Source organism: Erithacus rubecula, assembly GCF_903797595.1.
Source record: "Erithacus rubecula genome assembly, chromosome: 2".
Taxonomy (NCBI): domain Eukaryota; kingdom Metazoa; phylum Chordata; class Aves; order Passeriformes; family Muscicapidae; genus Erithacus; species Erithacus rubecula.
The window spans coordinates 18,213,963-18,227,018 of NC_136685.1; the positions used below are offsets into that span (position 1 = coordinate 18,213,963).

General features: G+C 33.7%; 1 protein-coding gene across 1 annotated transcript in view; it reads right to left on the bottom strand.

The window, feature by feature from the left end:
* SNTG2 (syntrophin gamma 2) overlaps positions 1 to 13,056 on the bottom strand; it is a 108,548-nt gene that overhangs the window by 10,719 nt on the left and 84,773 nt on the right. Inside the window, exons 13-14 of the mRNA XM_079297577.1 lie at positions 10,826 to 11,035; positions 489 to 581 (exon numbers count right to left, since the gene is read on the bottom strand). Of these exons, the coding sequence (XP_079153703.1) occupies positions 489 to 581; positions 10,826 to 11,035 (303 nt within the window). The remainder of the gene's footprint in view (positions 1 to 488; positions 582 to 10,825; positions 11,036 to 13,056) is intronic.

Below are 13,056 nucleotides of genomic sequence, written 5' to 3' on the forward strand. Positions count from 1 at the left end.
ATGCAATCTTTTAGATTCTGACTTTGAAAAACATTTGCCTGTATTCTGTTTATTTTTGACATGACCTGAATTTCTTATGATGGAAGAATAATTAATCCTATCTTATATCTGTAGCTCCAAAACAAATAGGATCAGGTGACGTCTCATTTTTTTCCCATGACTTGTAATTTTTTATAAATCTTGAAGTTTCTTCATTATAACAAACCAAGTTCTCTGCTAAAAATAACATTCCTTTGCTTTCATGACTTGAAAAGGAAGTTATTTTTTTTATATCTTTCTCCAAAATGTATTTATACATGCTGTACAACTATAATCACCCCTTTCAAGTCCCAAATGGACTATTTCAGTAGGGCTAAATAAATAAATACATAGTACAGTATATTGGAGGAATAAATTCTGAACACAAACATAAAGAAAATGCAATAGATGATAACTTCAATGACTGTAAAACAATATAGAGTTATGTTTTCCTTTTCTTTTACTCTTACCTTTGTTTTACTGTCAAAACAGGTAAATCCTAGAGCAAAGTCGACTGTGAAACACAGGGTATCCCCTTGCCAACTGCACATATATGTTTTAGACTGAAAAAAAAAGTATGGTTTTTGAGAGGACAACCATCACTGTAAATTATCATATGAAAGTAATATTTTATGCAAGTATTTTTAGCTGGGAAGACACTCAGTTGACAGCACTGGTTTATATTACTATGTTTTAAAATGGTCAAAAACTTCTGACTGTAAGTCAGTGTCACTTCTGTCAGCTAGACATTAACTGGAGATCTTTCTTATTTCAAGACACTCTTTTCCAAAATTAATATATTTTTAAAAAATCAACCCTTGCAAAACACAACACAGACCAAACAAAACCAAATCTGACTGCTCTAAACTTTTGGAAGACTGCTTAGAACTGAACTATTAATGACTTCTGATATCACTTTCAGCAAATGGGCAGGCAACAGTGCTTAAATGTTTAGTCATTGCAATCTAATTATAGAAAATCATTCTGTCTGCTTGACCTCTCTTTTGGATTTAAACTTTGTAGAGAATCTTTCCATTTTACAAAAATGTTTAATTTGGGTCTGGAGACAAGTCAGGGCAGAGCTATGTTAATGTTAGTTAATGTAATTTAATAGCAAGATCTAATGGCTATCACGTCTCAGCACTGATATTTTCTAGGCACTGCTACCTATACACCAATTCCATGATAACCTTTCAAATTAGGAAGGAAAAATGTCTGTTTTATTAACAAAACTCAGAAGTTCTGGTTAAACTTTTGGATAAGCCTTACAGTAAAACGTCAGTTAACTCTTTCCAGGCATTTTTAAGGCTCACTGATTTAGGTATATGACACATTCTGAAAATAGATGAACAAGATTTGCTGTGATATGGAGCAGTCCCATGAAATTCACTGTTGACAGTTATTAGCAAAAAGGCCATTGGCTTCAGCACCAGTAGAGATCAAACCTTGTCTCCAGGCTTTCCTTGCCACACCTTAGCAGCCATTTTTAAGATTATAGTTTGGATTTATTTATTTCTTCCAAGGAAGCATTAGTTCACTGTCACTGTTATATCATAAATCTCAATGTTGCCTCATGCTTAGATATTTGTTTCCACAAAAGTTTTGTATCTGGATAGTTCCTTTAATTAAAAATAAAACCTTTTTGCACACAAGAATGCCCTAGAGGAGACTGAAAATATTAACAAAACTTGCTTAAAATGCAAAGTGCCATTTGATTTTTTTTTTTTTTAAATTTAGCATAGTCTAAAACTTCTGGGTGATTTTTAAAGGTTTTCACACACCAGTATTGATAAAAATAGTTTGTTATACTGAAATAAGCATTTTTGAGTTGCAGTTATGACATTTTAAAAAGCATTTTCAAAGGGCTAGGAGTAATATAAGTTCGTAAATGCAGATTAGTATTATAATAATCTCCAAAATAATGGAGATGTGTAATATTTCTGAATAAATTAATTTGCTCATTGGTGTTCAAGATGATATTATTTGGCATTTAAAAAGATTTCAGTGATTGATTTTCAATTAGAGTGACATTTACATATCCTTACATTTCATTCAGTAATTAAAAGGTGGCATTAAGCACCAGTCATAACTTATTCTCCATTATTTTCCAATTAAAAAGGTCATACTAGCTGAGCTCTGACTGAGCAAAGCAATTTTTAAAACTAGAATAAATTTAGATTCCCCTAATGGGTAAGCATCTAATTGCTCAGCCAAATGGTGAATACTAAAATGAACCATGCACAAATAATGAGCTTGGAGTTCTTTAAAAATATTCAATATTAGGAAAGAATGGAAACAGTTTGGAAATTATTTACAAATACTAGAGACAAACATAATATGCTTAATTTTCATTGCTATTAAAAATAGATATATGTTTTCTACTTACAAAACAGACTCTTTATAACAGAATTAGTTTGTATTTTGCAACGTAAATTTAAAAGCCTGCTCATGGCATCTCCTTGGTGACTTAGAACAGGTTATCAGAAAGCTCTATGGTAAGGACCCTCATCTTGACTCATTAACACTAGGACAGAGCCTTATTTCTTTCCATTTTTGCCTTGGGAATAAGCTTCCCATACACTTGCAATTGTGATCACTCTTGGGGATCTACAACAATTGTTTACGTGGAAACCTAACATCAGAGGTCTAGGGTCAGCAGTCTTGAAGTGATTTTTGCAAAAAAAAAAAAAACCAAACCACTGCAAATAGCCAGCTTGCTAAGTCACAGTTTAAACAGCATAGAGAACAGGCCTCATAGTGCAGTAGCTAAGTAAGACAATTGTACTAGATGACCTAGATCAATCATCAAATATTTTCTGATCAATGTAATGATCCATGGAATATTATATTTATAGTAAAAGAAAATTACAAAACTTTTACCTGTGTAATGTTCAGGCATCAGTATCTCAATGCATAGTCTTTTAACTCATGAAAAGATCATTAAGTTGATAATATCACTGTTCAATAGCAAAGGGACAGTGTATCTTACTACTTTATAACACAATTCCTCAGACAGACCTGTGTCTGACCAGAAGCCCAACCTTGTCTGTCTCCGGCTTTGGCATCTGTCCTCCACAACCCTGAGAGGGCTTAATACTTACAACAAATAGACATATGCACTCACTGTCTTCCCCATAGACAGAGGTTTCCCAGAAATAATTCAGCTTTGAACTATGTTAGGTGGTAAAGAAATAACTGGGCATAGCACTTAGTGCCATGATCTAATTAGCAAGGTGGTGATCAGTCTGGTTGGACTTGGTGAAGTCACAGGTCTTCTTCATCAGTTCTTACAAAAGAGTAAGGACGAGGGACAGTTTGCTATAGTACCCTAAAAAAAAATCTGATGTAGTGTTCTGTCTGACAGAAACGCTACAGATATAAACAATGATGAGCCAATTAATTCCAAAACCAGCTTTTATGGTTACGGATTACTGTGACTTTTTCCCTCATAGGAGACAATGTGTTTGCAAACAAATCATCTAACACAAAAAGAAGGGCTTTGAACTCGGTTCATAGGTGTTAGGTGTCCAAGACAAGAGGTGAGTAAACACTCCAACTGGAAAATGAATGCATGGGAAAAGACAACAGGGACTTATTTCCACTCAGAGAGGAGAGCAGAAATATACATCAGATATGTGTGAAACACAAAGCCTGAGGAACAAACAGAAAGAGGAACCACTTCATGGAGAGTCACAAGGCTGGGATGAGGCTGAAGCACAAAGACTGTGTGGGTAGCAAGCATCACTGCAGCCCAAATGCAGATGTTTGGGGAAGGAAAGGCAAAGATAAAGAGGAACCCTCCTCTTCTTCAGTTTCTTCCGTGTGTCAGTGCCCTTGTCCACATTAAGCTGTAGTATGATGGCAGAAGGAAGAGAGCAGGTTCCCTGGATTTCAGAGAGGATTTCTGATTTCTCCACACACGTAGGTCTCCCATGTAGGCTAAAGTTGTAAGTACATTTGGTTTCTTCTGGGACTGGGCAGTCCAAATTCTTCTAAATAAATCATGACATGCAATAGCTTTGTTGCAATATCTTTTGTTATTGCTGGAATATGAGTTTATTGCAATGCTTTAGATGGGAGGCTTAAATTTGCCCGTGCTCTGCCACAGGCGTCTAGTGTAGTATCTCTGGATTATTTTTTGAAGGAATAGAATCTTATTATTATTCTGATGTGGGATTGTATTCTGTCCAAGAAATAGGGGTTCAACTTCCTTTTGTTTTTCAGTTAAATTCTTTAAAATCAAGATAAATAACATTAACTGTCAGTTGAGACAGCACATTCTGAGATAATCAACAAAGATTCCTAGTAAAAAATACTATTTAACATAATTTTATAAGAATCAGGGCACCAGCCTTTTCAATCAGCCTTTTCCTAAGTTCATGGCAAGTAAGTTTTCTAAGGAATAAGTAAGACTCAGTGATGTTGCTAATCTAAGTGTAACACAGAAAAATGACATAGAGTATATTCATTTTAAAAGATATTACTTTTACGACTCTAATGCTGTTGGTCCTAATGTCTCATCAGATTTACAGTTTCAAAAATTCAGGTGATTATTGGCTACATTGCAGTTAATCATTGTCTTGCATGATGGACACCCTCATTTTGCCTTAGCTACAGCACCAATATGCAAAAGATTCATTAATTTTGGAGTCAGCCATGTTCTATTGAACAGGAATTTTAGTGTTTTTTAATCAGCCAAAACCAGAAATAATACCTACCTTCTAGTCTAAGTGAATACAAATTGGGCAGGCACATAATTATGCTTGCTTATTTTCTAAAAAGCAATTGGAAAGTTGGCAATACCATTATACTTTCCTGCTTGAACTACAATATTTTTCCTGCCATGCTGTTAACTACATTCTAGATCTAGATATACATTTGCTCTAAGATGAGCTGTAAAGGTTTATTACTTGTAAATAAGAACAAAAACATTATTTCTCACTATACTCATGATATAGAATTTAACACACACTTTCTAAAATTAAATTATGACCAGACAGCACAGCATTTAGGCAACAGCCATATCCATGCAGTGCACATATTGTGTATCCACTTACTCACTTTAAGTTAAAATATGTGCTATGCCTGTTTAGAAATAACATGCCATCAATGTAAAAAATGCTAAAATCTTTCTGAAAATTTGCTTTATCTTAGAAAAAAATTTACATTAAAATTTAATTATTCTATGAATCCAAAGAATATATTTTTGGAGTAGAAGACTCCAGCATTACCAATTTGAACTGATAAAATTTTAGCATCCTACAAATATCAGTTCTACTTGTATCTTTTTATTTTTGACACCAAATCTCTCCCCACATTACATTTAATATTTTTCTTTGTTTTTCAATCAATGTCAGTAAAAACTGGAAGGAATTTTGTAGGATTTCTCAGAGGAACTTATATGCCTGAAAGAGAGAAGAACCTAAATTATGTGTTCTTTTATTCAGCATTAGAAATAAAGTAATGCACACCAGCATTTAAGATACAGTGACAGAGAGGGAAAAAAATTATACCAACAGCAGATGGTTTGGAACACAGATTCTTGCATTAAGAGTCCATACAGCAGCTTTTTATAAGCTTCTAAATCATACAGGAGTAAGAGGAATAAGGTGTCTTAATGCATTCAATGTATTTACAAAAACATGGGAGTTTGTAAAAGCTTCAATATGGGCCCAGTTATGCATGCGAAAAAAAAAAAAGTCATTATGAAAATCCCACTTTTAGCATCAAAAAAATCCAAGCAGGATATGAAAATGATACTATTTATCTATATGGTTCTCAGAAACTTTTTTTGTGTTAGAGAATGGTGGGGTTTTTGCATCAGTGTGAAAATAATTTATAATCTAACACCATTTCTAAAGGTGACCAGTTAAATTGCAATTGTAATTGTAATAAGCTTTCTGTGCATAATGAAAACAATCTAAAACTTAATTGTGCAATTAAACTGAGTACTTCCTGTAACAAACTGGTGAGTATCTTTTAATGACACTATAAATCTAACCTAATCTAAATGCTATTTAATATCTCACCTGAATATAAGAAGAATATTTCCTTTGCTTAAATGTTTGTCTCAGAAATTAGTTCTGAAATTAGAAGATGGTGACATTTCCATTCTTAAAGTAGCTCCTACATATAACTCAGTTTCATATATGCTTTGCAATCATCACAGAATAAGAAAAAAAAAGCATTGACAACTGCATTTATTATTATTGCAAATCACTACATTATTTGCAGCTCACAAGGCTTACATTGTGATCAACTAATCCTGTTTTATTCAACCTCTTAGGTCACTGTGAAGAATTAATAGAACCATAAATGTCCATTAATGGATCACAGAAATGACAATTACTTCCTATTAATATTGTCTAATTTCTGCTAGGTTTTGTTTATTTAAGTGGACTTCTTTTGGCTCAGTCTCCAAGGGTGGTTTAGACTCCTGTTTCTGCAGCACCACTTAATTCACAAAGATGCCCAGAAATAGGGAGTGTGTTTGTTTTGAAGGTAGAGTTACTGAAACAGCCAAAATTGTGAGCATCTCAGGAGTCAGGTAGTTGGAAGAGTTAAGTAAGCTGTGATAGATAAGCGAAAAAGATAACTAATCTCAGGCAAAGTTCTGGTGGGACAGTATCTAAAATTTATTCTGATTACATCTAACTTGAGTTGTAGTAAAATCAATTCAAAATCCCACTAAAGAATTATTAGAAAACACATTTTGTATAATGTTGCAGGAAGGAGACAGAGGAACCGAGCTTCTTGTAGGTTGTCTGGATATGAATATCACAAACTCTTCTGTTTTCTCTTAATCCAAAATCTTCAATTGAATGTGAACCTTTCACGCTAAAAAATAGTTTCAGATGGGGCTAATTCCACAATTCCATGCATCTTGCCTCCCATACACTGGGAATGCTAGGAATCCATAACCCTGACCAGCATACCTCACTATTTATATTCTCAGTGACTTGTTGAATGCTCAACTTTAGGCATATATAAAGGCATATTGCTAAAATGTGCACTGAAATTCAGTTTAAAAAAATATTTAGAAGCCATTTGAACTTCTCTGTAAGTGATTTTCTCTGTCTGGCTTCTTATTTTGAAATCATGAGGAATTTATAAATATCTCCAATGGACAAAGAATAAATGCCTAACTAAATTAATTTTGGATCTTTCTTGAGCTGTTCAGCATATGGGGCCTATTTATCCATTAATTTGGTGAAAATCTGAAGTTTTAAAATGTCAGTGCAATTTTCTGTAGCTCTTTCTTTTTGATCTTTCATCATTATGTGGTTTTACATCCCATAGAAGCAAGTAGGTGATTTAAAATATAAACACTGCTTTTCATGTTATGGACCAATTATTGCTTGTGACTGGTTAGTAAGTATACAGTATTTTATTTTTATTCAATTTTATACAATATAGTCAACTGAATGCTTTTAGAGGCAAATCATGAGGAAAAAATACTGGTTTCCTTAAAAGGGTATTGAGGTCAGTTGGTAAGAACTTATTCACTTCTGTATGTCTTAAATTGGCTGTAGTGAACACTTTCAGACGATTTTTAATAAAGATATGCATCTAAAATCAAGAACCAGTCTAGAAGAAACAGCAAGCAGTTGTAATGAGAGGTTGCACAGATTGTTTCCTGAGCTGCAAAGTAAGGATAAGAGGGAAGCATTACAAGGACTGCATGGTTTTTTCCAGTCTCCTGAGAATTCTTTCTATTGCAAAGCAGATTCCTCTCCTCTGTCTTCTTCCAATCATTAAGCAAAACTAACATGTACAGGGTTTCAATATGACAAAACTGTTGGTCCAATTTTTCTACAGCTCACAGTAAAATATATTACTGTCACTCTTTCCTCTGTCCACTACCAGATACTATTCCAATATTCTCCTCCAACGTCCTGCAGAACAGAACTGATCCAAATCATCCCTTTGAGATGTTTCTGCATTAATTTAAAATCATATCCAAGACTCATCTGAGTCAATATAATTTCATTTGGAAAAAATAATCTGAGACAATGGAAGAACACTGATTGAGAAATTAAAAAAGGACGACATTGAAAAAATGTGGCATAATATCCTATGCTACTGACAAGACCAATCTGAAGGATCAAAGAATTAGTAAGAGCTCTGGAAAAAGAGCTAGTCTCTTACTTTTAAAGGTTTTCTACAATTAAAAAAAAAAAAAATCTTGAAAAAAAAAAAAAGAAGAAAAATTACCTATTCTGAGCATCATTTATTCATCTTGCACTGTTTAGGATGTTTCAGATGAGACAAATTCTTGCTGGAACTTGTGGGAGTTGATTTAACTTCAAGATATGACTGAGGGGATTTTATTGCCTATCTCCCACCATTACAACGCTGACTTTTATTACCAGCTGCATAGAAATACTTTTTAGCAGCTCTTTTTCTCTCTTTCAATTGCCTTTCTGCCTTACTTCTACTGCATTTTTATTGCCCCCATCTATCGAAGTTATGCCATCAACAACTACAATAGTTTTTCTAGGAGAAATAATCCCATGTAATTCTAGTACACGAATTCAACATCTACTTGTTTGTTATCATTGTCTGCAAATAGATTAATTTTACCAGGGTCACTGAATTTCAGAATTTCTTGGTAAACTTCTTGTGAACAATTGCAGCTTGAATAGGGCTTTTAGATATCTGAAAGGGGAACAAAATTGAGAGGGGTGTTTCTTCCTGCTTTATTACATTCTTTTTGTCATCTACTGCTGCTACCATTTTCAAAAGAAATGTAAAAAACATCACACAACACGGGCAGATTAAATTCAAAAGGACCACTGGACCTTAGTATTTCTTTTCATAAACTGTGTAAGGACAGAATCTTCTCATAAATAGAGCTCTTATTGTTGAAACACCAAACACAAAGGGTATATACAGGATAAGGTTAACAAAAAACTCACAGGCAAGATCCTACCTACACTTGACAGTAAACAGGAACAAGCCCCATTTAAATAAGAATGGCTGAAATGGCAAAATGAGATCTCAACAGCTGCCGTGAATCTTGCTCAATCATTTATGAATAAAAAAATAATTTCCAAAAGAAAGAACTCTTACAAACTGACATACCAGTGACAAGCTTGAATTCTCTGGATACTGGAATGCCAGTTCTTTTTCTATGATTTGAAATATACTATGTAATATTAAATTGCACCTCATTCATGCCACTCTTGACATTATTCTGATAAGAAAGGCATTCACGACAGCATTTATGTTTTGAGAGAAGAAAGAAAATAGTGCAGTCAAAAGGCTTTTCACTGCTGGAGAATGCCCACAGTACTCTGAACTTTACTGACATAGTAGTCTACAGTAAATTTGCATATATCCAACTAAGTGAGATAAAATGAAGACATGGAAAAAACTCATATGGAGACTTGAGAACTGTAATCAGGATTTTATTTTAATTACTTTCCTGGAGGTTTCAGATAGATTAAACCACAGCTGCAGGAAATTTAATGTCTTTTGTGTGAAATGAGACTAGATGGCTTTGATTCAAATAACAAAAAATCATTCCACAAGCAGAGAATGATTCCTTAATTTTAAGAATATAAAGGAAAAGCAAATTTCCAGATTTAACAATAAATGTCCAGAAATTTAATCAGATAAAGAGCCAGCTAATCTCCATGTGTGTTTTACTTAATTGTAATTATATGCTATCTGTGTTTCAAATGGATAATAAATACGAGGATTGAATGGCTGTCCAAACATTTGTGTCATAATGTCTTGAACAGCTCATGTGAGAAAAGACTTTATGCATGTTCAATATGTATTATTAATCCCTCCCTGATGCTCAAGAAGTTTTTGGGAAAAATCATTTTTTTTCCTGAAGAACTGCAGTCCTTCTCAGAAGTTCAGGATTAGGAACTATTACAAAATCTTTTTGTTCCTTCATCAGACTGAAGAGACAAATAATAGGGTTCTAAGTAAGTACCTTGTTAGAACCAGAAACTTGTTTAGAATCCCAGAGATATGGCAATTTAGATGAGCTGATTAAACACCTGTGATAGGACTCCTGCTCCTTGCAAGTCATGTAAATACAAAGCTGTGATCCAGTGTTCTCAGTATTTTAAATGTCTCTAGGAGGTCCACAGGGTACTGCAAACCTGAGCATACCAAATCAAGTTTGCATTTGTATTAATCTGTGTAAATATATTTTTAATTTGAGAAGGTCTATAGTCTCAATGCATACACTCCCTTAACATTCGTCCAGTTCACTTGAGAGTATGGATCTAGATCTACTAGCCAGCAAAAGTGATAATCTCCTGTTTAATTTTGAGAATTCAAGACTATTAAAAACTTCTTTTCATTTTCATACTGTCTTCAAACTCTTTCAATGGTAACAAAGACCATCCCAATTCACAATTAAGAATATAAGAGCAAAATATTTCTTCTTTGAATACAGAATACTTATGTAAAACATAACATATTTACCTTATGTGAGAGGAAAATTAGCTTTCTGTAAGAAAATGTTCAAGCTGTACTAAATAAACTCAGAGTTTTCCAGTGATAAAATGTATCCATTTACAGTTTTTAATAATCAAGGTGAACTTACAAATGAGTACTTTTAATTTTCAATTTGTCATAACATGCTCATTGACTGTTATCACATAGTCATTGACAGAAAAATATTGATGTGATGATGAAGCTTTCAGAAGTCTTCCATGTATTCAATGTACTCAGATCCTTAGTCATGGAGGGCATCAGCTGAATGCAATTATTAAACATACAAAGAATTTACACACTTGTTATCCTTATTTTACAGATTAATTGATTTAAATTGTTCACTACTTACCCCTGTTCTTTGAACTTCCAAAAAAATTGCTCTTTGAAATGATTTCTCCCACACTGCCAGTTCGCTGCCCAGCTCTACGTTGAAGTAATGGCTCTTGCCATGTCCAACCATAACACTGAAACAATACGGCCTCTGGTCTTCAAGATCAAAGTCCTGATGAATACCTAAATACAAGTTTGCTTGTAGCCAGCAATCATCAGCAAGCCAGAGCTGAAAGACATGTTTCAGTATGTGATCTTCATCTGGCAAAACCAAACCACTGAAGCAACACTGTCTTCTGTAAGTGATGGGTACTTGGATATACTATGGCATTATGTCACCAACTATGCTGAAGAACATGTTCTAGGAGTTAAATAATTATGTCAAAGACAGCTTCTTTGCTTCTTATTTGCTTTATCCCCTATCTTTTAATCCAAGCTACTACTGCAGTTCCAAAATACTATCAAAATTACCTAAGCAATACATACATAATTTGGGTTTGAACTGATATATTGTTTATCATGAAAAAGAAGAAAATCCCTGAATGTTTGAATACATTCCAGGAGCTGTGTACCAGCTCTACAAGAGACTATAATGACTCAATTCTATTTGGGTTCCAATGTGCTAAACCCTGAGGAATGCAGTAATTTATCACCCCTAGGTTCATTCTGGAAATGACAACATGAGCATGTCCTTTGATAGGTTTCAACGCTGTTCTGTAACTACAAAAAAGAACTGAAGCAAGATCCTGCCATCATCTTCAAGATAAAGAAATTTTAAATTAAACTTGCATAATAAAAAATATACCTGCAACAGAATGTTTTGTCAATGTACACAAATTAATACAAGAAACTTCCCTAATATTTCAAGACTTCATTGATTAACATAAATATAGAGGAAAATTAAATTCAAAAGCTACTAGTTATATATTTAAGTACTTTCACAGCCTGAATTTCCAAATTGCACATATTTTTATTTTTCTATTTATGAGATAGATACCTTCCCTATCCCCATTTCTCTGTGATATCATGGGGCAGAATAGACTGAAATCCCAAAATAATTGGCAGTGATTCATGGGGCATCTTGGGAGCAGCACATATTGCCACCAGGATACAGAGCACTATGTTGTCAAAATTGGCCCTGCAGCTACCTGAGGAGGGAACAGACTTGATGAAGTTGTTATTTTGCAACACTCCTTTGCACTGTTGAAAAGCAAATTGAACAAAATTCATGCATATATGCTGGTGTTCAGCAGCTATGCAGTGACAGGTATTACATCTGCTTCCAGACTCAGTGCTGCATATTCTGGCTTGTAGACTACTGTATTAGCACTTTTTAAAATTTTCATGTGCAAATACCAAGCAACAAAAGAAAATAAAATATTTTTAAGACAAGTGACTTTTAAAAATGTACAAGATTACAGTAAGAGTTTGAATTATGAGGCAAGTTATAAGAATAAACATATGGGATGCAAGACATTACATTTCAAATTATCTGGTTATTACCACCAAATAACCAGAAATATGCAAGGGCGTATTATACATATGAATTTTAGTTCACATATTTGTGCATTTATATGTATGTATACATGCACCCAAATATAAAATATATCAAGCATTATGTTTTAAAATTTAAGTTCCACATTGCATTCTTATTTTCTGTATTTAACTATTGCATCATAACAAACATAGATGAGAAGCTTACAACTAGGTGTGTAACAAGAGCACTTCTCCTTAAAATCCATCTTTCATGAGAAGTTAAAATAACACACTTTTCCACAGTTTTGCACTGGTTCTAATCAGCTTCTGAAAGTCCTTAAGAACACCCTCCCCAAATGGCAGCTTTTACAACATAACTCTATCATAGGTAATGCAGAAACCTTAATCTCTTACAATTTTTTTTATTTGTTCTGTTTGCCTCATCAGTTATACCAAAGAATCAACAGAAAAGATGTTAAGGAGTACAATCTGAGCTTTTGCACTTTGGCTAATGTATTCATGAAGACTGGCAATTAAGCATTCACTTATTAAAATGTCAAGAACATTAAAGAGTTGAATCTTGGGCAGTTTATTTCCCCACTTCCTTTTCTTCATGAAAAAGTACTGCAGAAATTGCTCTAAGGATAGAATATCCTTGAAATTACCATAATATTCCTGGAAGAACTGAGTTTTAGCAGTAGCACTTGTAGGAGAAAAACCAAAATCAAAATCCAAGCCATAGCAAAATCTTCTCAAAAGGCTTAATGTGTATAT